The 24786-nt window shown below is 40.5% G+C and overlaps 1 protein-coding gene across 1 annotated transcript; it reads left to right on the forward strand.

Annotated features, from left to right (window-relative positions):
• The first annotated feature begins 2501 nt into the window (after window positions 1–2501).
• Window positions 2502–23137, forward strand: LOC141016025 (integrin beta-3-like). The gene is made up of 15 exons (XM_073490265.1): window positions 2502–2709; window positions 3698–3783; window positions 4487–4691; window positions 4790–5042; window positions 6944–7106; window positions 7255–7416; window positions 7591–7686; window positions 9068–9157; window positions 9794–9928; window positions 11350–11794; window positions 17005–17227; window positions 17320–17420; window positions 18114–18233; window positions 20991–21157; window positions 22224–23137. Exons 1-15 carry the CDS (start codon window positions 2643–2645, stop codon window positions 22290–22292), a joined length of 2382 nt encoding a protein of 793 aa, XP_073346366.1. The 5' UTR covers window positions 2502–2642; the 3' UTR covers window positions 22293–23137.
• The last annotated feature ends 1649 nt before the right edge of the window (window positions 23138–24786 follow it).

Genomic DNA, 24786 nt, shown 5'->3' on the forward strand with positions numbered 1-24786 from the left:
AGATGAAAGAGGCTGCCTCTCTGTTATTGATTTTTCCTCAAAATGTAAAGCTGAAACTGCTCCTCACATTTACACATCACATGCCATCAATGCCCTTTAAACTGACAAGCCAAAGTCAACCAGGGACCGCTTGGGTCCTCATTGTGTTTCTTCTTCTTCATTGTTTACATCTGGTGCGCCTCAAGGCCCCGCTCGCCAGTCCCGTTCACATCTCACTGCCATGCCAACATGCAACCTTCAGTTCAGTGGAACGATCCTGGCAAGATGCAAAATAAAACATGATTGTTGAGCAAAAACTAAACGTCCCAAAGAAAAATATCCCTCAGCGAGCCATTTAAAAAGGATGTTTCTCGTCACCGGCCCTGAACTGTTGAGAATAGAGACAAAACACCACGCGTACAGTGGAATTTTAACCTCGAGTGACTTCGTAACCAGACGGGAACGCTGAGGATTAGCAATGTTTTCTATTTAACTTGGAGAGTTTTGCAGGAATCTTTTATATCGCCCTGTTCTCATGTCTAACTTGCTAAAAAATCTCTACTACTTTTACATGTGGTTTTCCAGCAGCAGTCTCACGCACCAGCTATTAATGTGTCAGTGTCCATAATCATTCCTGACAAAAGCAAAAGAGTCAGGTTTAAGGATTATGTGATCCACACTCATGCAGATGCATTATTGTTATGCTTTCAAAGACTCTGGAGGGCCACATATTGTAGGAAAATGCCATCTGGTGGATGTAAATGGTGCTGCAGACACAGACACAGTAGCCACGCCGGGTGATTTGTATTATCACATGTAAACCTGTAAAATCAGCCACTGTGATCCAGAAAAGTTAGCTTTTACAGGACATAAACAAAAAAAGTTTATACCTTGGTTGAAGAGTTCAGCTGATGCGATTCATGTCACAAATCCCATGTGTGCATGAATCAGACGTGTCTTTCTCCTGTAGTGCAGAGGGAGAACAAAGAGGTAGAAGAGCGTTATTGTTAAATTGTGAATGAAAAAAAGAAGCCTATGGGAAAATGTACGATGACAACTGTAATTGGTCTACATTTGCTCAAGGCAACTTCTTCGCCAATTTATTTTAAGTCAGCGATGTTCCTCGTTGTTGACAGTAACTAAGTGCATTGACTCTAATACTGTACTTACAATTTTCTGAGTATTTCTATTTTAGGCTACCTTATACTTGTACGGCTGCAGGCTGCAGTCAAGTAACGTGATATAATATCCTGAACTTACCAGACTGTTCTACTTGCTCTAAAACTTGCCTTAAGTACCAATAGTCATCTCTGCAATATTTTTGCATTATCAATATAGACATATTCGGTCAAAAATATTGTGATATTTGATTTTTGTCGCCCTGTCCTAGCATTTATGAAGCGCTTATAGGTCGGCCTATATATCATGTATCACGCTATAGCTCAAACAGATCTTTCTAATATCTTTTCAATGGCAAATTGTCGTTTGCAGTTAGCTTTCCCCTCCCTCTTCTCTATGACAAGCAGGCAGGACCGCCTTTTTATGGTGGTCTCTGTCCTGATTGGATAAAGTGGGCAGGGATACCAGAAAATGTCTTTCCTTTTTTATTGCATGAGCAGGAGGAGAAGACACATGGGCCACCGACAAAACACTCTATAACAGTGATGACTGTTGGAATATGGAGCTACTTAACACTTATTTTAATAATATAAAAATAAAAAAATCACTTACAGCAGCTTTAAGGAACATTTTCACTTGCAATATAGTATTTTAATAACGTGTCATTTCTACTTATATCTAAGTGAAGTCTCTCTGAATACTTCTTCCACCTCTGGCAGAGAGAAATAAGACAAAAATCTGGCCGACAGAGAGTCTGCATGCCTCCAAAAGCAACCAATTGTATCACAAATAACAACCAGATGTAGGCCCAGGTTTAATGAGAACAATCAATGCGATCTGTTCAACTATTAAACTGTTGAAATACCCCACAAAAGCTTCACCTTTCAACACATTTTTGCACATCATTTGTTGCATAGATAAAAAAAATACAAATGCATTTGGTGGAGCTCACCCTGCAGCTAAGTGTGCAGACACTCGTCCTTACTGCTTACGTCCACTAGTGGGCAGTGTATACTCACACACACCTCATACAGACTTGATTGCAGTTAATTATTACTTCATATTAATCATAGTGATTATTTGCATCATACAACAAAGCCTGCACACTTTAATGGAGTGTTACAGCTATAAAAACTACATTTTTTCACTGTGTAGATTCAGTTTTTACCCAAATCTGTTCTTTTCTTCTAATTAACATGTCTTTGCACATATTTCTCATACAAAGGAGCAATATTTTGACAAGATATCTAACGTAATGTTCAGTAAAACAAACTTTAAAACAGACTACAGTGAGTGAACTTACCAGCTGGTACAATAGGTCACATGTCTGATGCTTTGGATGCTGCACTTTTCCCGCCCCCTCCCTCCAACACTATGATAATGAGACGTGTGGAGTGAGGAGTAAAGAAAGGAGGTGGTGGCTTTAAGGCATTTGACTGTATTTGGAGTCGATTTCACATGCAGAAACTTTTTTCTTGTCTCTTCTTTTCTTGTGTGCTCATAGCGGAGCTCGTCGGTCCTCCTCACAGAGAGCCCGCACCAGGATGGGTGCTCTCCCGGCCACAAGGATTTTATGGATCCTGATCTTTACTGGAATAACAGGAGTTGGTGGTAGGTCATCTCTCTGCTTGTTTTCATGTTTTGCCCGTGTAGCCAGGATTATGTTGACGAGGAAGACACAGGGTGCATTTTTTTAGGGACTCTTTGAGGAAAGTTTTGAACTCCTAAAATGTGTTCTCAATGTGTTTTTCCAGTAATTTTCAAGTTTTTTTTTCTTGTGTTTTAGTAATAGTTTTGGAAGTTGTGACAGTGAGGAAATGCACATGGACATATCATGTGTATAGAATAAAAAGCTTTAAAAAAAAACCAAATGGGCTTCATTGGGCAAAGACGATCTAATTTTTAGATTAAACTCTGTAGATTTAACATTTTTCTCTTTGGTCTTTTTGCTGAAAAATTCACCAAAATTCTGATATCACACATTATCAGCATTTTTCTGACAATCAAGTTTCTTAAAAAAGTGCTAATTTGGCTCTGATGCAACATCCTCTCAAATAATATCCCGCCCACAACAATATCTAAATTGGTAACACATCACTGAATAATCTGAATCTGGAAAGTACCTAGTAACTAAATGTGTTATGTAGTGGAGAGGAAGTATTAAGTAGCAGGAAATCAAATTATTCAGGTAAAGTACATGGAAATTGTACTTAAGAACAGTACTTGAGTAAATTGTACACAAGTTTCATTTTTAATGCAAATGAATATCGGTACTGAATATCAGTTTGCAGTCTGTTTGATTTCTAATAATCAGTATCGGCCCTGAAAAAGTATCAGTCAACCCCTGTAATTCACAACCACCACCTACTCCACCACCTGTTCACTGCTTGTATGTGTTTTATGTTCGTATCTGACAGGATTTTGGTTAAAATTAAAATGGCCTCTTCTCAGCTAACGCAGTTTGACAATTCATTTCCCATTTCTGCATTTTCAGCAGACTCAGTAATCAGTATATTCGCAGGGAATACATTTTCCATGTCACAGGTAACCCCTCATATAAACTGAACCTCATCAATAATGAATAACTGTACTTCCACAGGTTCAAACGTCTGCACCTCCAGAGGGGCCAGCACATGTAAGCAGTGTCTGGCTGTGCACCCCAGCTGTGTGTGGTGCTTCCAGGAGGTGGGTTCCTTTTTCCACTTCACTTCATTCAGGCAGTGAGCTTTCTGCCAGGTGCAGGGTGGTACTGTACAGATCCCCTCATTAGCCGAGTAATCTGGTGGTGAAGAATGCATGTAGACACATCCCCTGGTTATTAAATGGGTTCAGGTGTGAATGAATGTTTAGTACTTTTTGTGTTCTGTTTGGGGTGGATTCCTGGCACTTTAGACACAGCGAGTGAGCTTGTGTGACTGCATGAGGATGTAGTCATATTTTCTGGTTCAGACTAAAGAGCTGATGATTTAATATCCTTAAACTCTGGGTGTCAACATCCTCAATATTTCACTCAAGTGCAAAATTTTCCCAGGGTGACTTCAGCCTGTGAGACTTCCAACACGTTCAGGAGCACTCTTCCTCAGATTTTCTCAAAAATGTGGTATCTGCCTTCATGCACAGAGTTTGTTGGGATGAAAAAATCTTCAAGCAGATTTTTTTAATAGAAGTCATAAAGTTCTGGACCATTTTCTGGTCATCCCTGCTACGATTCAGCCTTCAAATGAATCCAACATGCCCTTTTCTCTCGACACAGCTTCGTTCCAGATGGGAGTTCTGTAAATAAACATCCACTTCACTACATTTTTTAACAAGTTTAAGTGTTTCCAAACTAGCGAAGAGGATGCTGGAAACTGCTCTTCTTTATCGAATATCCTGCCTCTTCTGTCAGGACTTTGGCCAGGGTGTTGCCACGTCTTCCCGCTGTGATCTAAAGAATAACTTGTTGACAGCGGGCTGTGCTCCGTCGGGTTTAGAGTCTCCGTCAAGCAAACTGCAGGTGATCGAGGACCGGCCCCTCAGCAACAAGGCAGCGGGGGCCACGCAAGACATCACTCAGATCAAGCCCCAGAAACTACAAATCACCCTCAGGCCAGGTAGGGTTTACCATGAGTTTAATATGAGCACCGTCTCAGTGAAGATAATCATACCATTGATCTAAAAACACCTTATTTTTTTGTATCCCATTTCCCAGATGATGCTAAGCGCTTCACAGTGAAGGTGCGTCAGGTAGAGGGCTACCCAGTGGATCTCTACTACCTCATGGATCTCTCCTACTCCATGAACGATGACCTCACCCGCCTGAGGACACTGGGCAAAGGCCTGGCTGAAGCGATGACCGAGACCACCAGCAACCTCCGTATGGGCTTTGGAGCTTTTGTGGACAAGCCGGTCTCACCTTACATGTACATCTCCCCTGAAGAGGCTGTGAGGAACCCCTGCTACAGGTAAAAGAAAGGTGCTTCATACAGTATTTGCACCCTCGTGGATGGATCAACTGTTGCAGTAATAAAACAGTGTATTATTCAACCATTATTGGACAATATTATGCAGAGCTGCAACGATTAGTCGATTAATCAATGGAGAGAAAATTAATTTCCAACTATTCTGATAAATTAATAATTGTTTCCGTCATTTTTCAGGATTTTTTTTTTTTAATTATTTGCTGGTTACGGCTTCTTAAATGTGAGGATTTACTGCTTTTCTTAATCATCTATGATAATAAATGAAGAGTTTGGGGGTTTTGGACTGTTGGGTGGACAAAAGAAGCAATTTAAAGACGTCTCCTTGAGCTCGGGAAAATAATCAGCAGAATAATCAATAATGAAAACAACTGAACAAGATGAAACAACAATTTATTATGACAATTACGACCTGTTTGAAGTGTAACTTCTTCTGTCAGATGATAATCTAATGCCTCCTCAATAAGTATGGACTAATGGAAAAATGAAACACAGGTGTACACAAAAAAAGGGGCGGGAAAAAGACAAAGACAGGAAATGGAAAGTTACATCAAGACATGTGAGGATATAATCTACAAAATAAAACAGGAAATGACAAACAAAAACCCAAACCACGACAAAGGCATCAAGAACGACTATATAGAAATCACCAGTCTTCTTGTTTCAGCTCTTGTTTGCTTGAGTAGCTCATATAGAGGCATCAGTATTAAAATGAGACTGTTTAATCACATACGAATACAAGAGGCATGTTAATCTTCTCATCTACTTCATAGTAAGAATGTAAAGACGTTTGTTCAAAACAAATGTGGGACTATTCCTTTAAAATCAAAAGTTAGTAGCACTGAATGACGACAGGAACTTCCAGATTGGCCGACATTTCCTTGACTGTTAATAAGTTCCTAAACTCAGTCCAGACCTGTATGTCATGGAAAGTTTTTAGAGGCTGCATTCTGACAATGTTTTACGTTCCTAATACGCACCTACGGGTGTTGATTTCAGCGGTTGTTTGTGTCTGCATGTGGGAAGTAGCTTCATTACGCGGATGATGTCATTTTTGTTAGGACACCATTAAACACAGCGTTGCACAGTAAAAATGCAAGCAGACTCAGAGTCACAGCACTTGTTAAAGGCTTACAGTGGCTCCCCAGTGCTTGGTCAGCTGCTCTGAATCAGCTGCAGGTAATCTACCCGGGGAGTCCCAATGCAAACGGCCCCAACCCCACCCAAAGGCTCCAAAAAAAGCTAATTTGGTGGTTTAAGGTCTCTCGGGGTCATTTTTACTTTCCCGCGTACACACAGTCTGCTGAGGTCCAGCCTGCAGGAATGTTTGGATAAAAGATAAGACAAGGGGAGAATTTCAGTCCAGCAATGTGCAGCAGTGAGAGAGACGGGTCCACTGGCAGCACAGGAGAGCCTTTTAGTTCCCCTCTAGAGGTGCAACAATTAGTCGATTGCGGGGAAGATTATTCTCCCGACTATTTTGAAAATCGATTAATTGATTCAGTCATTTTTCGGCAAAAATGTCAAAGAATTGCTGGTTCTGGCTACTTCAAGGTAAGGATATGCTGCTCTTGTGCAGCACAGTTAGAAGAACAACCCAGTGATATAAAGAGCTGTTGTGTCAAGATGTCACCTTGCACGTAACTTAAAAATCCAAAATAACTACAAAAAAAAACTTGAAAATACACTTAACTGAATGTATTTATGTAGCTTTGCACAGCATCTTTACATTTCAATACATTTTTAACAATTTACACCCAAAGCTTCCCTTCACTAATGTATATTACCAATTGGAAAGCGTCAGATCATTTGTGGAGGTCACATGGTTTCCACAATATAAACAGATCTTCAGATGATTGATCAGCTGATCTGTGTTTCATTGACAGCATTAACACCACCTGCCTGCCACAGTTTGGCTACAAACACGTTCTGTCCCTGACGGAGGAGGTGAGTCGCTTCACAGAGGAGGTGAAGAAGCAGATGGTGTCCAGGAACCGAGATGCCCCGGAGGGAGGCTTTGATGCCATCATCCAGGCTGCTGTGTGCAAGGTGGAGACATATACATTGTTTTACAGTCTTCTGTCTTACACAATATATTTCAAGATGTCCAAAGGAAGAGGGTTTGGCTGATGCAATTCAAAACACTGTTTAAATGAACCTTCTTTCCTTTCACTGTTACGCGGTTTGATGGACTCAGGAGCAGATCGGTTGGCGCCCCGGTGCTTCCCACCTTCTGATCTTCACCTCCGATGCTAAGACTCACGTGGCTCTGGATGGTCGTCTTGCCGGGATTGTGCAGCCCAACGATGGGATGTGCCACCTGAACTCTGAAAATATGTACAGCATGTCTACCACCTTGGTAAGTGTGTGCTGCAAGGGTGTGTTCGGTGGGCTGCAGCCAGTAGACAGTAACACTGTGAGAGAGAAACAGAGAGAATGAAAAACTTTGTTTAAATATGCAGGACTGTGAAACGGAACGTTTCAGTGTTTATGTTAGCATGTGCTAACCACATTGTCTGGTTTGACCCCACAGGATTACCCATCTCTAGCCCTGATCACAGAGAAGATGTCGGAGAATAACATCAATCTCATCTTTGCTGTCACCAACCCTGTGTTGCGTCTGTACCAGGTCAGCAGCTCTGCAGCTCAGCATTTTATTCTGTTTAATAAAGAGTAAATGTTCTTTAAGTGAAACTGAGAAGACGGCAAATCCCAGTGGGTAATCATCTCAGCTTGAACATACTGTAGCGTTTTCGCTCAAGTCCTCCAAACCTCATTGGTTTCAAACAGAGATTCTTGGATACTGCACTGGAAGAATGCAAACTTGAAATTAATCACTGCTATACACTGTTCAGACACAGCAAAATACAAGCTCAGTTTTTCCAAAACCAGAAACGCTCTTACAACTAACTGTTACAGGGAATTTTCACTAGAAATTGAGAAATACATTTCAAATGGTTATTGTTCATAAACATAAACAGGTCAAACATTTAGAAACAGTGAGTAGGCATGAGGTAGGGTGTGACACACTTCTGCTTTTTTAGGGTGTTTCCACACAACTTTTTATGGATCATCTGACATTAAACATTTGGAACAACTCTCAGAACTATCTCATACCATGAAACCAATGAAACCAGTATGACCAGTGTTGATGAAATACCAAAAAATCATACTTGAGTAAAAGTAGTACCAGTACAGTTACATTACTGAAATATTACTCAATTACAAGTAAAACTGGTATTAAAATAAAGTATTCAAAATACTTACAAGTACAAGTGCCCACAAAAATGACTTAATTGGAGTAATTTGAGTAGTTATAATTAGTAACTTCCATCCCTGTGTAAAAATAAATATATTTTGTTAATTACTTGTTTATAGCTTACTTACTTATGTGTTAATTGATATTGTGTTAAAATATTCCTTTGGTAAAAGTGAAGTCACTCGATCATTCGCTAGCTGCACGGCTAACTGAGCTCACGAGATGACAGCAGCAAGTGGCTAATTCTTACATAAAGCACCTTTAAGTACAGTACTTGAGTAAATGCACTTAGTTACAGTCCATCAATGAGTACAACATAATGGTCTTTTTTTATATTTTTCCAGTCATTGACTGTTCTTTTTAACTGGATAACAAAGAAAAACATGTGGACATTTTCCAACGAAAAGGCCGAATTTATTAAATCTATTAATGCTATAAATCACTGGATAGTGTAATGACACATTATTATATCATCTGGAACTAATGACGTAATATGTTGTACACCATTTCATTGACAAAAACCTGCATAGTTTATTTATAATCAGCAAAAAAAATCATTTATTTGGCTAATAATGATAATAATACGACCAATTTCATGACATTTTAACAATGTTGGCAGGTATTTAGGGGTGTATTTTTATATAATTTAGCAACTAATGAGCCATTTTTTGATTATTAATGGTTTATAAATAGTTTCCCTGTGTGTGTAGGATGACAACAGTCTTCCAGTCTCTCTCTCTGTGTTTTGTAGAACTACAGTGACTTGATTCCTGGCACCGCGGTAGGCGTGCTGTCCAACGACTCGGGCAATGTTATTCAGCTCATAAAGAAGGCATACGAGGCAAGTGTTGCACACACACACACACACACACACACACACACACACACACACATCTCAGACTAGACAGTGTTTCAGGGGATGACATGTGTTTGCTGACACACACCCACAGCGTCTGAGTCACAAGCAGCAGTCGAGCCAAAGTCTCAGTAGAAATTCCACAGTGGCCGACGTGTGAAGCTGACCAAATGTGGACGACTGCTGGCTGAGTTTCACTGTTTATTATGTTGAGAGCAGGTGAATGAGCTGAAAACTACTGTTAGCTTTAATTCCTGGTTGTAACTTTATGATGATGTGCATTCAAGCTTGTGTGTTAATGTGTGCACTTGTGTGTCTGCACACCCAAGTTAATCTACAGACTTACCTGTAATTAGGTTTTAGGAAATTGAGTGTCATTAACACAGACTGGCAACGGGAAATTATTTAAATGCACTTGTAAAAAACCTTTATAATCCCTCGTGTTGAAGTTTTCTAACAGCCAAGTAGTCAGATTCGATTTTACTGATCTGACCATGGGATTTGGCTCGGCAACAACCAAATTTGAAACCTGACATACAACTTTTTCCTCGTGAACAGTGTCCATACACTTGTCTCTCCATGCTTATGTGTTGCAATGTTCTTCCTCATTGGTGTTGCCAGAAAATCCGTTCCAAGGTGGAGCTGGAGCTTCAAGGCGTCCCAGAGGAGCTGTCTTTGTCCTTCAACGCCACCTGTCTGAAGGGAGAGATCATCCCTGGACTCAAGTCCTGCTCTGGGCTCAACATAGGAGACACGGTCAGTCAATGTCCTCCTTTGTTTGGCTTGTAATGTCTACTTTTGTCTCTCTCAGGTCAGGTTATGTGGAAATAACTTGGAAGCAGTTAAACCAAACATTTCCTGTGGCTTGAATCAAGTATTTCACAAGAAAAAGGCAAAATATTGGACAAAACTTTAAAGAAAATTATTAATTTATGTCCCTTTTCACTTGTCAGAGATAAAATGTATGAACCATTTGTCCCAATAGCACATCCCACATTCAGCCTTATGAATTATTTCCCTATGATAAGAAAGAAAAATCCTTGATGCGATAAGTCATCTTGTTCCCAGTTTAGTTTCTTTGTTACATTCATTTTCAAGAAACTGTTGTGAAAGAAGGCTGATTGCTGCACAAGTATGAAGAACATGTGAATAGGTGCAACAACAGCATCTCATTGAGCAGATGCAGTGCTTCAAGAGATTGAGTTTAAAGGACACAACAGGCTAAATGAGTTATTGCAAGAAAACAATGTTATCAACTCAATATTATCAACTCATACCAAATTTTTCACCCTAAACCAACATGTCCTGTCTCTTGGGAACACATGTATCGAGGAACTAATGTCCATAATCATGTCTTCACTGTAAAAATAACATGTAAGTTCCATATGCTATTTTTCAACTTCTTTTTGGTCTCTTTCCATTTCCCTTCTTGCTACTATCTTCACGTCTTTAAAGTGGGATTTCCCCCATTTATCTTATGGCATCAAAAAGCAGATGTTGGAAAATAGTGAATCAGATCTTAGTTAATGTTTCTTGTCCTTCTATGCTTCAAAATCGCCTGCCTCAAGAGTTCTCTTTGTTTCTTTATTTGCATATTTTCTTTATCACAGCTTCTTTGGCTCTTTTCCCGCTCTCTCCTCACTCCAGGTGACATTTCTTGGCCTCCACACATTTCTTTCTTTCTCTCTCGCTCAGCTCCTCTTATTTTTGCCATATATGGCTGTCTCTCCAGATGTGGTAACAGCCCACTTTTGGACAATTACCAGATTTAGATGCAATGCCGAATGAACAATTACTTTGACTAAGTGCATATGTGGACATTCCCCGTGTCATGTCTTTGTGCTGTTTCCACTGACAGTGATTAGACAGTGCCCACAACTTGAGCTTGAACATTAACTGAGCCATTAAAGGGCTCTTATATAACATGTAATCTACACCAGGGTGATATAGGAACTTGATCGGTTTGACAAAGTGTGGCTGCATGCCTGTGAGTATGTAGAGATTATCACAAACATCTGGTACAGTTAGAGAGTCTCGGCCAAACCAGGTATTTGGTTACATCTGGATAAAGACATTCTTCACCTTAAAAAAAAACAAAAACATTTAAAAAGACAGGGCCAAACATGTTTGAGACAAAATTTGACATGGTACTGTTGAAATTCCCTTCTCTCATCCAGGTCTCCTTCAGCGTGGAGGCCAGAGCTCGCGGTTGCCCCAAAGAAAAGAAGAAAACCTTCATCATTAAACCTGTGGGCTTCAAGGACTCCCTCTCCATCACCGTCACCTTCGAGTGCGACTGCAGGTGCCAGAACAAAGCCCAGCCCGATAGCCCCAAATGTCACCATGGTAACGGCACCTACGAGTGTGGCATCTGCCAGTGCCACCCAGGTCGCTTAGGGTCACACTGTGAGTGTGCCGAGGGCGACTACAACCCCACAGAGCAGGACCGCTGCAGCGGACCTGCGGGCTCTGGAGGACCTCAGTCTGCGATCTGCAGCGGCCGTGGAGAGTGTGTGTGCGGCCAGTGTGTGTGCCACAGCAGTGACTTTGGAAAAGTGTGGGGAAAGCTGTGTGAGTGTGATGACTTCAACTGCCTGCGCTACAAGGGGGAGCTGTGCTCAGGTAAGACCTTATTAGCTTAAAGATATGATATGAAACCTGCCTTATGTATTTTGTTTAAAAAATACTAATGTTTATGTTTCCAACGATGTTCAAACCAGAGATATTCTTCATCTTACTCGAGGTAGTGCGTTTTATTTCCAGGAGAGAGTCAGAGAGTGAGGGAGGAAGTAAATATAACGTGAATAAACATTACCTCATCCATGAACATTTATGCCTGAGGCACATCAAATAGATTTTCATCGGCACCTGTGGTTGTTTAATGCAGTGGACTGCTGCAGTCAGGTTGATAAACAGGAGTGAAGATCCCAAAAGTTAATGAGAAATGAGAAAGACCCACAATTTGTTGCGTAATTAATTTGCCTGGGCACCTAAAGATGAATGAGTGGGACCCATCAGTCGTGGGTCAAGGCTTTTAAATCACTTTACATTGAATATATTTGTCTTGGGGAATATTTCAATGGGCATTTTTCTGTCAAAAACATTGTGTAATGAAATTGCTTGTTTGTTTCCATGCTAAGAGTATGATAAGAAGATCGATACGACTGTTAAACACACTACTGATGCCAGTTAGCTCAGCTTAGTTTAACTTAGCGTGGCGGAAATGACTTGTCTGCTCCTGTAAAGGTTCAATCAACATCTACATCTCTAAAGTGCACTTATTAAATCATTATATCTTATTTGTTTAAAAGAAGTGAAGTGTAAAAATGAGACATTGTGGTTCAGTGGGAGTTGAACCAGACTATGTTTTGCCTGGATGCAGTGACTTCCTGGACTCTTATCATCAATGCGAGGTTGCCACACAGTATGGGTACTATTCAGATCCGAGTGAGGTTAAAATGGCCCACTGACTATCATGATCATTGTGCATGTCTGCGGTAGAGTTTCAGAGAACGTATGTACGTTTGCCGTTGGGTTGGCCGTCCTCTTCACCACACTGACTTGCCACCCACCTCATCTGGGAAGAATTACCTACAATAACAACTCTCCCCTCTGCCCAGGACATGGGCTCCATTCACAATAAACACAGGGTGTGCTGTGTGCACATTTTGTGTGAGCGTAAGCTCAGGTTGTATGTTTGTGTCAGTCAGGTCAAGCTTTTGTACGACCGAGTTCAAGAGGATTCGTGCACAAAGAAAGCTTTTTCAGGTTTTGATGGGAGCTTTCTCCGGTCAGAGGGGACTCTCGCTTTTTCTGAAAGTCTCTCAGTTGTGGTTGAGATTTTTAAACAGTCGTAATGAGTGTGTGTTTGGTAATTGTTAAGGGCTTTAACTCCTTACGGTGCTTCTCTCCTGGTAGTGTTTTAAAAGAGACAGTATGTCATCAACTAAAAACACATGACGTTAACCTACGGATGTTTATAAGTGACATCTTATGAGCCACTTTTCAGTCTGGGATTACCTGTGTGAAGTAGGTGTTCGACCATTCATAACAATGCTGTCAGTCTGTTTCTAATCACAGTTAATTTGCTGTCAGTACTGGCAGAAGTATTATCAAGACTACTAAAGCAGAACATCAGGAGGATTACTTGTCCTTGGATTCAGCGTGCCATAAAAAAGACTTTCATAAGATCAAGAAATGACTCAAGCAAGTCAGTTTTTCTTCCCAATCTCATTTAATACCTGAGGTTCAAGAGGAATAGTTGGACATTTTGGGGACGGTTTACCGGCCTCATATCATTCAGACCCCAATTACGAGCCACAGAGTGTGAAAAGCTGTTGAGTTGTGAAAAAGTATCGAGTTTTGACAGCTGCAATATCTCCTACTTGGCAAAAAGAACAACAGAAGTCTTCACAAACTGCTACTAACATAATCTATCTTTAAAAGTCTGATATTAACAATATTAGCAATGTCTGCCTTCTGTTGAACATAATGGAACTAGATAGCACTCAGCTTGTGGTGCTCAAAAGAAGAAAAAAACACAACAGCAATGTCCAGAAATCATGACCCGGTCACTCAAGATAATCCACAGATGTTGTTGTGAGAAGTTTCACTATTTTCTTTCTACCAACAGTCCAACAAGTGCAGAAGGAAGCAACTACTCATGGACGAAAGGATAGCTAGCTAAGCTAACTAACTAGCTAAAGATACAGCTCAACCACACTACACCCATCAACCGTATCACCGTGCAGAAGGATTCCTTCATTTATTCGTGATTTCTGGAAAGAGACATGTTTGGAAAGCTGTTGTGCTTTCCAAATGTATTTTTTTGGGGCCTTGAGCACCACAAGCTGAGTGCCATCGAGCTCCATTATATTCGAGAGAAGGCCGATATCTCCAAAACTCACACCAAAACAATCTACTTGGATAAATAGCACTAATGTAAGAGAGAAGACAGAATAGGAAGAAAAAGACAAAACTGCTTCCATAAAGTGCAAAGAGTCCATAATCTTGGAGTCACAATTTACAGAATGAACTGCTATTGAGACTGTTTGATTTCTATTTTTAACAGAGCATTGTTGATTAGCCTACATAACGCACCGTTTTGGCACAGGCTGCTCTCGTGCTTCCAGCACCATCACATCACCCAATGTTATATATTGCTCAACCCCCTGCCCGCACCCCACTACTCTCACAAAGAAATGTTTTGCTGTATTCCCCAGAGCCCATAGATTAACATGAAAATACCTTTGTGCTTACTCATTGGCTAGTGTGGTGTAATGAGGCTAAAAATAAACCCATGTTTGGTCAGAAAAGAGAAGAGCTGGAAATGTTCTGCATGCTCGTGTGTGTAAAACATGGTCTGCTGTTGTCTTGAAATACCTTATTCAGAGTGGGGACCACAGTCTTATGTTTTTCCCCCTCAGTATGGTTAAATTAAAAGGCAGCGCTCCTGTGGTCAAGCAGTCATGACAGTTTGTTCATGGCTCATCCTTTATCCAGAGAGACTGTAACGAGCAGCTTCCTGTCGCATTGTTTATCTGGGCATTGTTTTGCAGCGATAGACCGCAGTGTTTTCTGCATTGTCACTCTCTTCGTGGTATGCACCCACACACATCACACATCTGTACATGGGGTGACAACAAACCAATGCGCTCAAATTCACACACACACACACACACACACACACACACACACACACACACACACACACACACACACACACACAATGAATCATGCAGCAGAAAATAAAATAAAAGCCCAGACACCACAGAGCACACAATGAAATGGGTTTTTAAGTCTCGAACAGTTGCAGAAACGTGACTTATCACTGTTGCTTTCCAGACTTCCAGCACTACAAAATGTCTTAGCAGCCCATAACACACATTTTTCATGTTGAGGAAGTGTAGGCTACACATAAATTGATATATACATTTGGAATAAACGTGAAAACATTGTTGTTTGGAAAAAAACCTGATGCCTTGTCATACCTTGATTTTAGCCAGCGTGGTTGCTGAAAATGTAAGGCTTTAAAGGCAAAGCAAAGGTGCTAGATAGATAAGATAGAGAGGAGTTCCGCAAATAAAGTTAAAGGACAAGTCCACCCAAAAATGAAAATTGAGTCATTATGTACTCACCCTCATGCCGACGGAAAGTCGGGTGAAGTTTTGTGGTCTACAAAACATTTCTGGAGCTTCAAAGCACAACAGCATTCCAGCATTCTCCTAAACAACTGAAGTAGATGGGGACTTGTTTTAAGCCCAAATCCTCACTGTAGCTGCTAAGCTAAAAGTGTTAGCGCGCAAGCCATCTCTCAAATCAATTTAGGATCTCTCAGCTTCCAAACACTTCGATTACGCCATACAAGCTACATGGAGCCATTTTATGTTTGTGTTTTGTTTTGTTTTTTGCGGTTTTTCCTTTACTTTTTAAAACAAGTCCCCATCTAGTTCAGTTTTTTTGGAGAATGCTGCAATGCTGCAACACTGTTAAGCTCCAGAAATGTTTTGTGGATGAGGAAACTTGACCCCACTTTTCGTCGTCATAGGGGTGAGTAGATTGTGAGTGAAATATAATTTTTGGGTGAACTTTTCCTTTAAAATACATCATGGCAACAGAAAAATACAGCAAGTCCCATGACACACGCTTGTGGTAAATCACTCATAACCTCTTAACAAGCCACGGTCAGTCATTACAAGCTCATGCTGACCAACAGAGCATTGATCAATCCCACAGAACTTTGATTTAAACTCTAGTGGAGTTCCCAAAATTTCTAAAGATACCTTATGTGTCAGGCTGCTGTTCATGATGGTACATAATGTCAATTTTTGGAATCATGAAGCCCTAAATATATGATACTGAATATGATGGTGTTTGTGTCGAATAAGATAAAGACTCAGGGTTTAATGTCTGCCGCAAAACAAAACAAATGATGTAAGTAGCATGGGATCATGGGAGTTTCCCAAATCTAACCTTCTACTGTGGTTATGAAGTCAGCTTCAATTGAGGCTTAATGCTTGTATTGTTGTTCTACTACTCAGTTTCCCCTTGGGGGATTAATATGAGTATTTAGTATCGTATCATATTGTATCGTATCGTATCGTGATACATAATGATGGATGTTGGCCCTTGTTGAGAAAGCAGTCCAAAGTGAATTGGTTAGCACATTGCCTTCAAGAGTTTTCCAGTTGTTGTGGGGATATTTCTATCACAAATAAAGTTACTCCACGGGGTCTTCACTTCCTTGGATGATGGTAGTAGAAAATGAAGACGATTGTGTTGGCTCTTGCAGATGACAGCAGAGAAATTTGGGTGCTTTGCTTACCTCCCACCTGTTTGTGTTACCGAAGTCGGCGTTAGCGAGGAAAACAATAGTTACTGGATGTAACTCCAGTTCTATGAGTAGGTGTTTAGCCCTCTAGCTGCATGTTATCGCAGCCACTATAAAGCACATTATTTTTATTATGCAAAAACATTTATGACAGTGTTGTAAAATCATGACAACAAATATAGAACAAAAAAGGGAAAACCTTATGTTAAGGAGTTCACACTTGCTTATCATGTTATTATAAACCAAATTTTAACTCATATCAGCCTGTCAAACTCAAGCACAACAATTAAAATTACAATCATGTCAACCACTAAGCACTGCAGCCCATTCCCTCCCTCTTTGCCAGCTACCACCACACCCTTGTTTCCACAGAGGCACAGAGTCCTCCTCCTTTATTGTTTGTTCACTTCCTATGTTGCTATTTTATTTCATATTACAGTCATCAGTGTTCAAGTTATGAATAGTTGCTTTCTCCCCTCACTATTTTTTCCCCCTCTCGCAGGTCATGGCGTCTGTAACTGTGGCTTCTGTCAGTGTGCGCCAGACTGGCAGGGTGAGAACTGTAACTGCTCCAGACGCACTGACACCTGCATGTCCAACCTGGGCTTGTTGTGCAGTGGGAGGGGCCAGTGTGTGTGCGGGGCCTGTGAGTGCACCCAGCCCGGCGCCTATGGGGCCACATGTGACAAGTGTCCCACCTGCCCTGACGCCTGCACCATGAAGAAGTGAGTCCGCACAAAGAGTCGTCATATTTGGTGACGAGAAAACGCTTCTGAATGTGCTGATGGCCTGACTGGTGTTTTTTCTCTTCTTAAAGGGAGTGTGTGGAGTGTAAGCACTTCAAGAGGGGCAGACTGTTTGACGACAACACCTGCTCTCGCATCTGCAAGGATGAGATTGTGCTGGTGGATGAAATAGGTGAGACAGGCAGCTGACCAAAACCACTTTCTTAAAAGGCACCCAGTTGTAAGTAATGGCGTTATTAACGGATGATTAATAATTCACCATGCTTAACAGATTTGTGAGAAGCCATTCATGAGAAGTTTTGGGTTGTTGAAAAATGCCTTTGATCCTTCTTCTACCATATTATGTGGTTATAAATGCTGGTAAACCATGCAATTATAAATGGTATTAAGTTTACCAAGGGTATGGAGTTACTGACCAACTCAGTCTGTACTTCAATTATGTTATTAAGCTGTTAACAAATGGAAGGACCAGATGCTCTGTTAATGTTTTTGAGGAGGTAAGAGGTGGATCGATTCACTGGAAGACAATCCTGTGTCCGAAGTGTTCCTGAACAGCAACAACTGTGTCAACTTGTGACAGTAAAAAGATGATGAATCATGCTATAAAACAGTGTAAGAGAAGCATAACGAGAGAAGTAAAAGAAAAAAAACAGCAAAATGACTCAGTAATTACATAATATCTACCCTGATGTTTGCTCATTTTATCCATAAGCTGCTGGTCCTACCAGACCAAGTAAGACTGTCACAGCAAAACCCCTATAGAGTCGATCAATGGTGCATATAAATCTTTACTGTCACACAAAAAACAACAAGAGATAAATGTCTTCACTCATTGATGAACCATTTTCTCTTCATTTTCACGCAGGGCTCCATGATACAAATGCTGTGAACTGCACTTACAAAGACGAGAATGATTGCGTGGAGCGTTTCCAGTACTTTGAGGACGCCAGCGGCAAGTCCATCTTGTTTGTCATCAAGGAGCCAGGTAAGAGAGATCCATCCTACATGAAAACGTGACCTAACAAGCAAACAAATATTTAAAGCGGCACTAATCAATATTTTAGATTTTAACAATGGATCAAATAACTACATGGTAATGTGAAAGCGGTGTGTAGCCATGAGAAACAAGCCCACAGAGGATTAGCACCAAATTCTACAGTTTTCATAAGCTATACGGAGCGTTCTAGAGTCTTTCAGCTCATTGTTTTGGTTTTACTGCCTGTTTCCGCACTCATGAACCTCATTTTCAGGCAACTGTTTGCTTACATGTAACAATTTTATACAAGCATATGACATTGTTGTGTTTACAGCTTGTTTCACTGCCCACATGTAGTTAGAAAATCAGTAAATGCCGCTTTAAGAGCAGCAACTTACAAATATGGTTAAAGTTGTAAGTGGTAGAGATTAACAGTAAATGCAAGTACTGAGCAGAAAACAGGGATAAAATCTACAACCCCAAAATGCATCTGTCAACCTTTATTATTTCTAGAAAACATCCTAGCCTTGTGAAATCAGTGTGTTTTTTCTTCACCCGAGTACAAGTTGTCACTTCCCTGCTGCATGCCCTTCATCTGCTTGTTAAGTGGCCAAATAGAAAGAGTGTGGGGCGGTAAAACAGCCTTTAATGACCACGAGTGCCCGCAGAGAAAGTCTGTTCCTGGGCCTGCCTTTAATGAATGTGTGCGTTTAATTTAGGCACAACTGGGTAGCAGAGGAGCAAACTGAAATTTGCCTTGAACACAGTGCGCCCCGCGGTGTCAAAGAGGGTCGTAAACAGCTGCCCAGGTCCTCTAGGAACCCGCTGACTCTACATATCCTCCAGAGGAAAGCAGGAGAGGGAGAGAGGGGAGACTAAGTAAGCAAAAGACAGGGATAGAGAAGACATGAAGCTGTGTTACAAAGGAGAAAGAGAGGGGAGGAGAGCAAGATGGGAAACAGCCAAAGCTGACTGCATTTTTGTAATTTAGAAGTTTGTAGCACCAACCTGACATGATTTATATATAAGCCATACTGACAGCAGCTATAGGGATCACACAGGTCAGCTGAAGAGCAGGAAATGGAGGAAAAGTAGGAACGAGGAGAGAGGAAGAGGAGTGAAGCTTTGATGTCGGCTGTAAAAGTTCACCTTGGTTGCACCGCCATGTTATCCAACGCTACTATCCGCATACGTATGTGCATACAAACACACACATATGGACCAGATGGCTCTTGGTTGTTAGAGGTGTAAAGGTAGGACGTTTTTCCCCAACAATAAGGAAATTGTTGCCAGACTGTGCACGCAAATAAGAAAGTGGAGCAATGATTTTAAACGCCACTAAAGCTCCACTCAAGTCTATGTCAGCTATGATGAATATTTTTATATTTTGTTATATTAAGAACGATCAGATGAGTGCTTGTTTGTAAGATTTCACTCATAGAGAAAATGATCACCCCTCTCAGCTCTACAGTGTAAAAATCGCAACTTTCAGCTAATTGTTTTGGTTTCCCGGCCCACATTTGTACTGTTTTGCTTCGCTGTTGGCACAGTTAGCAACTAGCAAGAGGACATAGTGGAGCATTTAGCTGCTAAGTGGCTAGATATTCCTCTCAGGAGTGGGTAGAGACCAAAAACAGAGCTAAAAGGAAAGTACATATTGAAGTTAAACTCATCAGGTGTCCCTACAGATGACTCCCAAGTAGCTCAAGTGGTAGAGCAGGTCTTTTAGTAATCGGAAGGTCGCTGGTTCAAATCTCCAGCTCCCCCAGCTGCATTTCAAAGTATCCTTGAGCAAGATACTGAACCCCAAATTGCTCCTGATGAGCAGTTGGCACCTTGCATGACAGCCTCTGCCATCAGCGTACCCTTCTTCAAACCAGTAAGGAGCAGAGACAAAACCATACACTAAAAAATCTCTCAAATTAAATAATCCAAATTGCTAGCACTAGAGCAGACCCAATTATTCAGAGAAAAAATAATGTCCCCATCTAACTTTTTGCAAGAAAACATCCGTTTAGAATCCATCAAGCCTCGAAACTAAAGACCAAAACAATCAGCGAACTAATGAGAGTGTTGAGAAGTGATTTGCTTTAACTTAAAACCTCCTGAACCTCACAAACAACTATTTAAACTAGATGTTGGAGACATAAAATGAAGAGTGATTCAGCTGTGCACGGCCTCCTGAAACATATTTGGTGGTTCATTTAGGAGAAAGTTTTCCGGAACAACTAATGATGGGAAATATGACGAGGAGGAGGGCGCAGCAAGCAATTTGTTATTTTAGTCTGGTGTAGGAGGGCTTCATCTTTAATGACTCTGTGAAAGAGAACACTGTCAGTCATTTATTGTACGGCTTTCTTGAAACTGTGCAAATCAAATTCCTATTGAGTTTTCCAGACCACAGTGAGGAACGGGAGATTCGTGGCCTGGCTGTGAGAGGTTACTATTTTCCACTTCAGCCCATCCTACTCTCTGCTCTTAAAAGTCCCATTGGCCTCTGTTCACCAGCCTCATTCTCTTGCATCACTTTACAAATCTGATTTAATGCCATATTACGAGCGTGACAGTGTCTTCTGCTTCTGAGAAGTCATGGCATTTAGCAAAGGATTGAATTGCAACAAAAGCAATATCATATCTATGTGAGTGAAGGAGGAGACAGGGAGGAAGCAGCGATATGAAATCAGACTTCCTCTGGCCTACGTCCAGTCTTATCTTCTTCTCTGTGTGCACTTTACTCAACCTTTATCTCTTCCTCCTGCCATCCAGACTGCCCCAAGGGTCCTGACGTGTTGGTGGTGCTTCTGTCGGTGGCGGGAGCGATCTTGTTCCTCGGCTTGGCGGCTCTGCTTATCTGGAAACTGCTGGTCACCATCCACGACAGACGGGAGTTCGCCAAATTTGAGGAAGAACGAGCTCGTGCCAAGTGGGACACGGTCAGTGGATGTGTTCAACGCTACACTGTAAAGAATGTAATAGTAAAGAAGGGTAATATTCAAGCAGCAGGGGGCGCCGTAAAAATAATAATAACAGACAATAAATGTCGTAAAGGCAGTCATTTTATATAGATGAAATACAAATTTTAGCTTTAATTTTACATGAGATCTTTTTATTTTTTGGCCTTTAATGTTTAATTAAGGATATTAACACATATAAAAACAATGAAATTACCTTTAAATATGGTCAAACGCTGTAATAATACACATAACCAGGCCTCATATTCCATAAATATACAAGATAATGATGATTGTCACCTATTTTATCTAATTTAGTTAATGTTATCACGGTATTAATTGAATTTAACATTTTCAATGATAAAAAAAAGCCTTATGAAAGTATTGTTTAAGTGAAAAAAATGTATTTCTGTAATTAAATGGAAATCCATAAAATGACATGACTTTTTTTTACAGTGTAAAAACCAAGGCGCAGACTTGGACCCGAGTCATGCCTCCACCTTCACACACATACAAAAGGCCACACACGCAGCCTCTCGCTCGCGTTTTCTGAAGATGTTTTTTATTATTTGTGTGGCATGCTGTTGCTCCCAGCAGAACAAAAGGCAGCCAACGGAAGGGCTGGGTTTGAATTAGCTAACGCTAATTAGCCTTTACTGGTAATAGGCCTCTTTGTGGCCTCAAAAGCACACCCAAATCCCCTAGGTCTGAAACCGCAAAGTATCACAGTAGTTTTAAGATGCTCTGTGAGTAACGGGAGTGATAATATAGGCCACACATTCAGGTGAATACGTATGTCTAAAATCTAAGGTTAGACAGGATGAGTTTCATGTGTAGGCGCTGAAATGAAGTAGATATTTAATTTATCTGTTATGCAGTTTCCCTGATCTTTAATGTGTCTTTATTTTCCACAAACTGGCAACTACCAAGACTCTTGACGCTGAGGAAACAAGGATGCCACGTGATACCAACGGTGTTATGCTATTGGCTCACAAACCTCGTGAGAAGCTTTTAACTTATTGTCTCTTTTTGTGTATTTGCGTAACAGGGACACAATCCTCTCTACAAAGGAGCCACATCTACCTTCACGAACATCACATACAGAGGAAAAGACTGATGCTACTGAACAAGGATGAAGTAATGGACTCTTACTGTCCTTTGCGGGAAGGCACCGAATCATGTGCAGGCCTCTACTGTCACAAGGCAATAATTAATAATTATTTGTGTTTGTAAATATGTAGAAATGATTCTGAGGACACGTTTTATCAGGGATTTGTCATAAACATCCATGTATACTACACTGATAAATGAGATATTGTTTTTATGTTGTGTGATGGACAAAGAACTTTTGTGTTGTGTAGGTTTACCCAAATCACAAAAAAAAAAAAAAACACTTACTGATTTACCCCTATGCACAATATCCGGCCACTTATATAGTTTTTTTAATGTATTTTCCCACATGCTGTTCCTTGAAAACTCAACTGTAACATTCCTTTTATTTCGCCAATAGTCTGGATAACCAACAGACTTTGCTGTGGGTAGTTCCTGAAAGTCAGTCGAAGAACAAAATGTCATTTCCTGAATACAATGTTGGGATTTCCTGTTTGTGGTTACTGTGTTCTGGCTAAGATAAACTGTCTAAGTCAGTCGAGTGACGTGCTCGAGATGTGGTTTGGAGTAAACTGTTAATTTACTGAAAACTGCTATGTCATATCTGAGTCATTCCTTTCTGATAACTTTGCAACCATATGCAGGGCTTGCAGTTTGGAGGTGTGAAAGACAAAGGCTGAACTAAAACAACATTTAAGACCCAGACAAGGAGCTTTGTATCACGTGGATGATCTCAGATATGAGATCTCAAGACATTTTTTTAAGAATTACTGACACTTTAGGGAGTTTTGTTCATATAATAAGCAAATGTGAAAGTATTCTGTTCTATTATTATGTTTTAAAGGTACAAGTGACCAATGTCTGTTGTGTCTTTGTTTTAAGCGTTGAAAACATGTTTCATTTTTTAAATTGGAACATCATGAAACTCGTGACAGACAACCAGGGTTGTGGTTTCTTACATTGTGTTTACAGTCTCTGGTGACGTTGTAGCCTTTAATTAGCTTCAATTACAGCCTGTAAATATTTTGTGCTGGTTGTTGATTTTGTTAAACAATTGGGAGACGTATCAATAAACATGGAGGGCTAAAATAATTTCTGGTAGTGCAAGTATTTTATTAAAGTGATGGCAACACAGACGTTTAAGTTAAAAACCAACCTGAATCATCACAGAATTAAACCAAAGACACTGATAGATTATGATTGCTTGTTTAAAATGATTACAGTAAGATATGTGACTAATAAATTATAGAGCTGCTTTCAGATGACAGCTACTTAAACGTGCAAACGCCTCCGGTCTGCAACACTCTGCCTCCATCTCCTGGATGTAACCTGCACAGCATGCCGTGGAAAATAGTAACACAAAACCAAATTTGGTTCAATAAAATCTACTTTTAGAAATTCACACAATTGCTTGAGATGACCTTAGCCTCTTGAACTCTGCTTAAGTCGAGTCAAGTTTAAGTCAAACCTCAGAAACTGAGACTTTATGTGATTTCTGAAGGACACGGCACTTTCAACAGTGATCAGAGATTTACCACGGTGACTGACACAAATAATTGATGCATGAAGTAACTATGGGTTATAAATCATTAATTGATGATCAATTAAACTCACTGTGAATTTCTTAATAGTGAGCTAACAGAATTCATGATACACACTGCATTAAGTCATCAGTTCTGTATTAATTGTGTATTTAGTACAGGTCACCTGATACAAGCAAGTGTGTTGTAACCTTATTATTGTCCCCACTAAACTGTAGGGCCCAACTGAGTTGACTTAAAGAGCTCTTGTTGGTTGGACAAATGAGCGCTGTACACACTTTGCCACCCATTTAACACCAACTAAATGGTGAACGGCACACTTTAAATCAGGGGTACCCAAACTTTTTTCCTTGGAGGGCCAAAACCGAAACTTAGTGGGCCGCAAAAGCAAACACTCTGGGCAGCCCTCCTTTAAATGATTTTGCTCAGACACACAGACCAAACCAGTGTAGAAGCACTCACAAGTCATACTTCAGTGAAAGCAAAGACATCATGTTGAAATACTACTTTGGTAAAAGTCAAAGTCACCCATTCCAATAATACTTGAGTAAAAGTCCTTACGTATCTGATATTAAATGTACGTAAGTATCAAAAGTACAAGTAAAAGAAAAAAATACACATTTACATGAATGTATAAACTGTATAGTGGGTCGGCCGATTAAGCCCCTGGCAGATTATTGGATCGGGTATTGATCTTTTCCCTCCCTGATTGTCAGAATCAGTGTTTTTTTTATTAATGTGATTGCCGGTAAAAATAATTTAATGATGTGCTGCTTTGGCTCTGAAACAGCGTGCAACCTACAAAGTTAGTAGTAACTAAAGTAATCAAATAAATGTAATACTTGCCTGTAGATTCAATCGCTGCCAGTAATCTCCTGAATATACTGAAATCGTACTTGGCCTCAGGTTAACTGCGTGGAGTTGGAGCTCATTTAAGATTACATTTAAGCGCGTAAGATT

The sequence above is a fragment of the Pagrus major genome, chromosome 20 (genome assembly GCF_040436345.1).
Source record: "Pagrus major chromosome 20, Pma_NU_1.0".
Taxonomy (NCBI): Eukaryota; Metazoa; Chordata; class Actinopteri; order Spariformes; family Sparidae; genus Pagrus; species Pagrus major.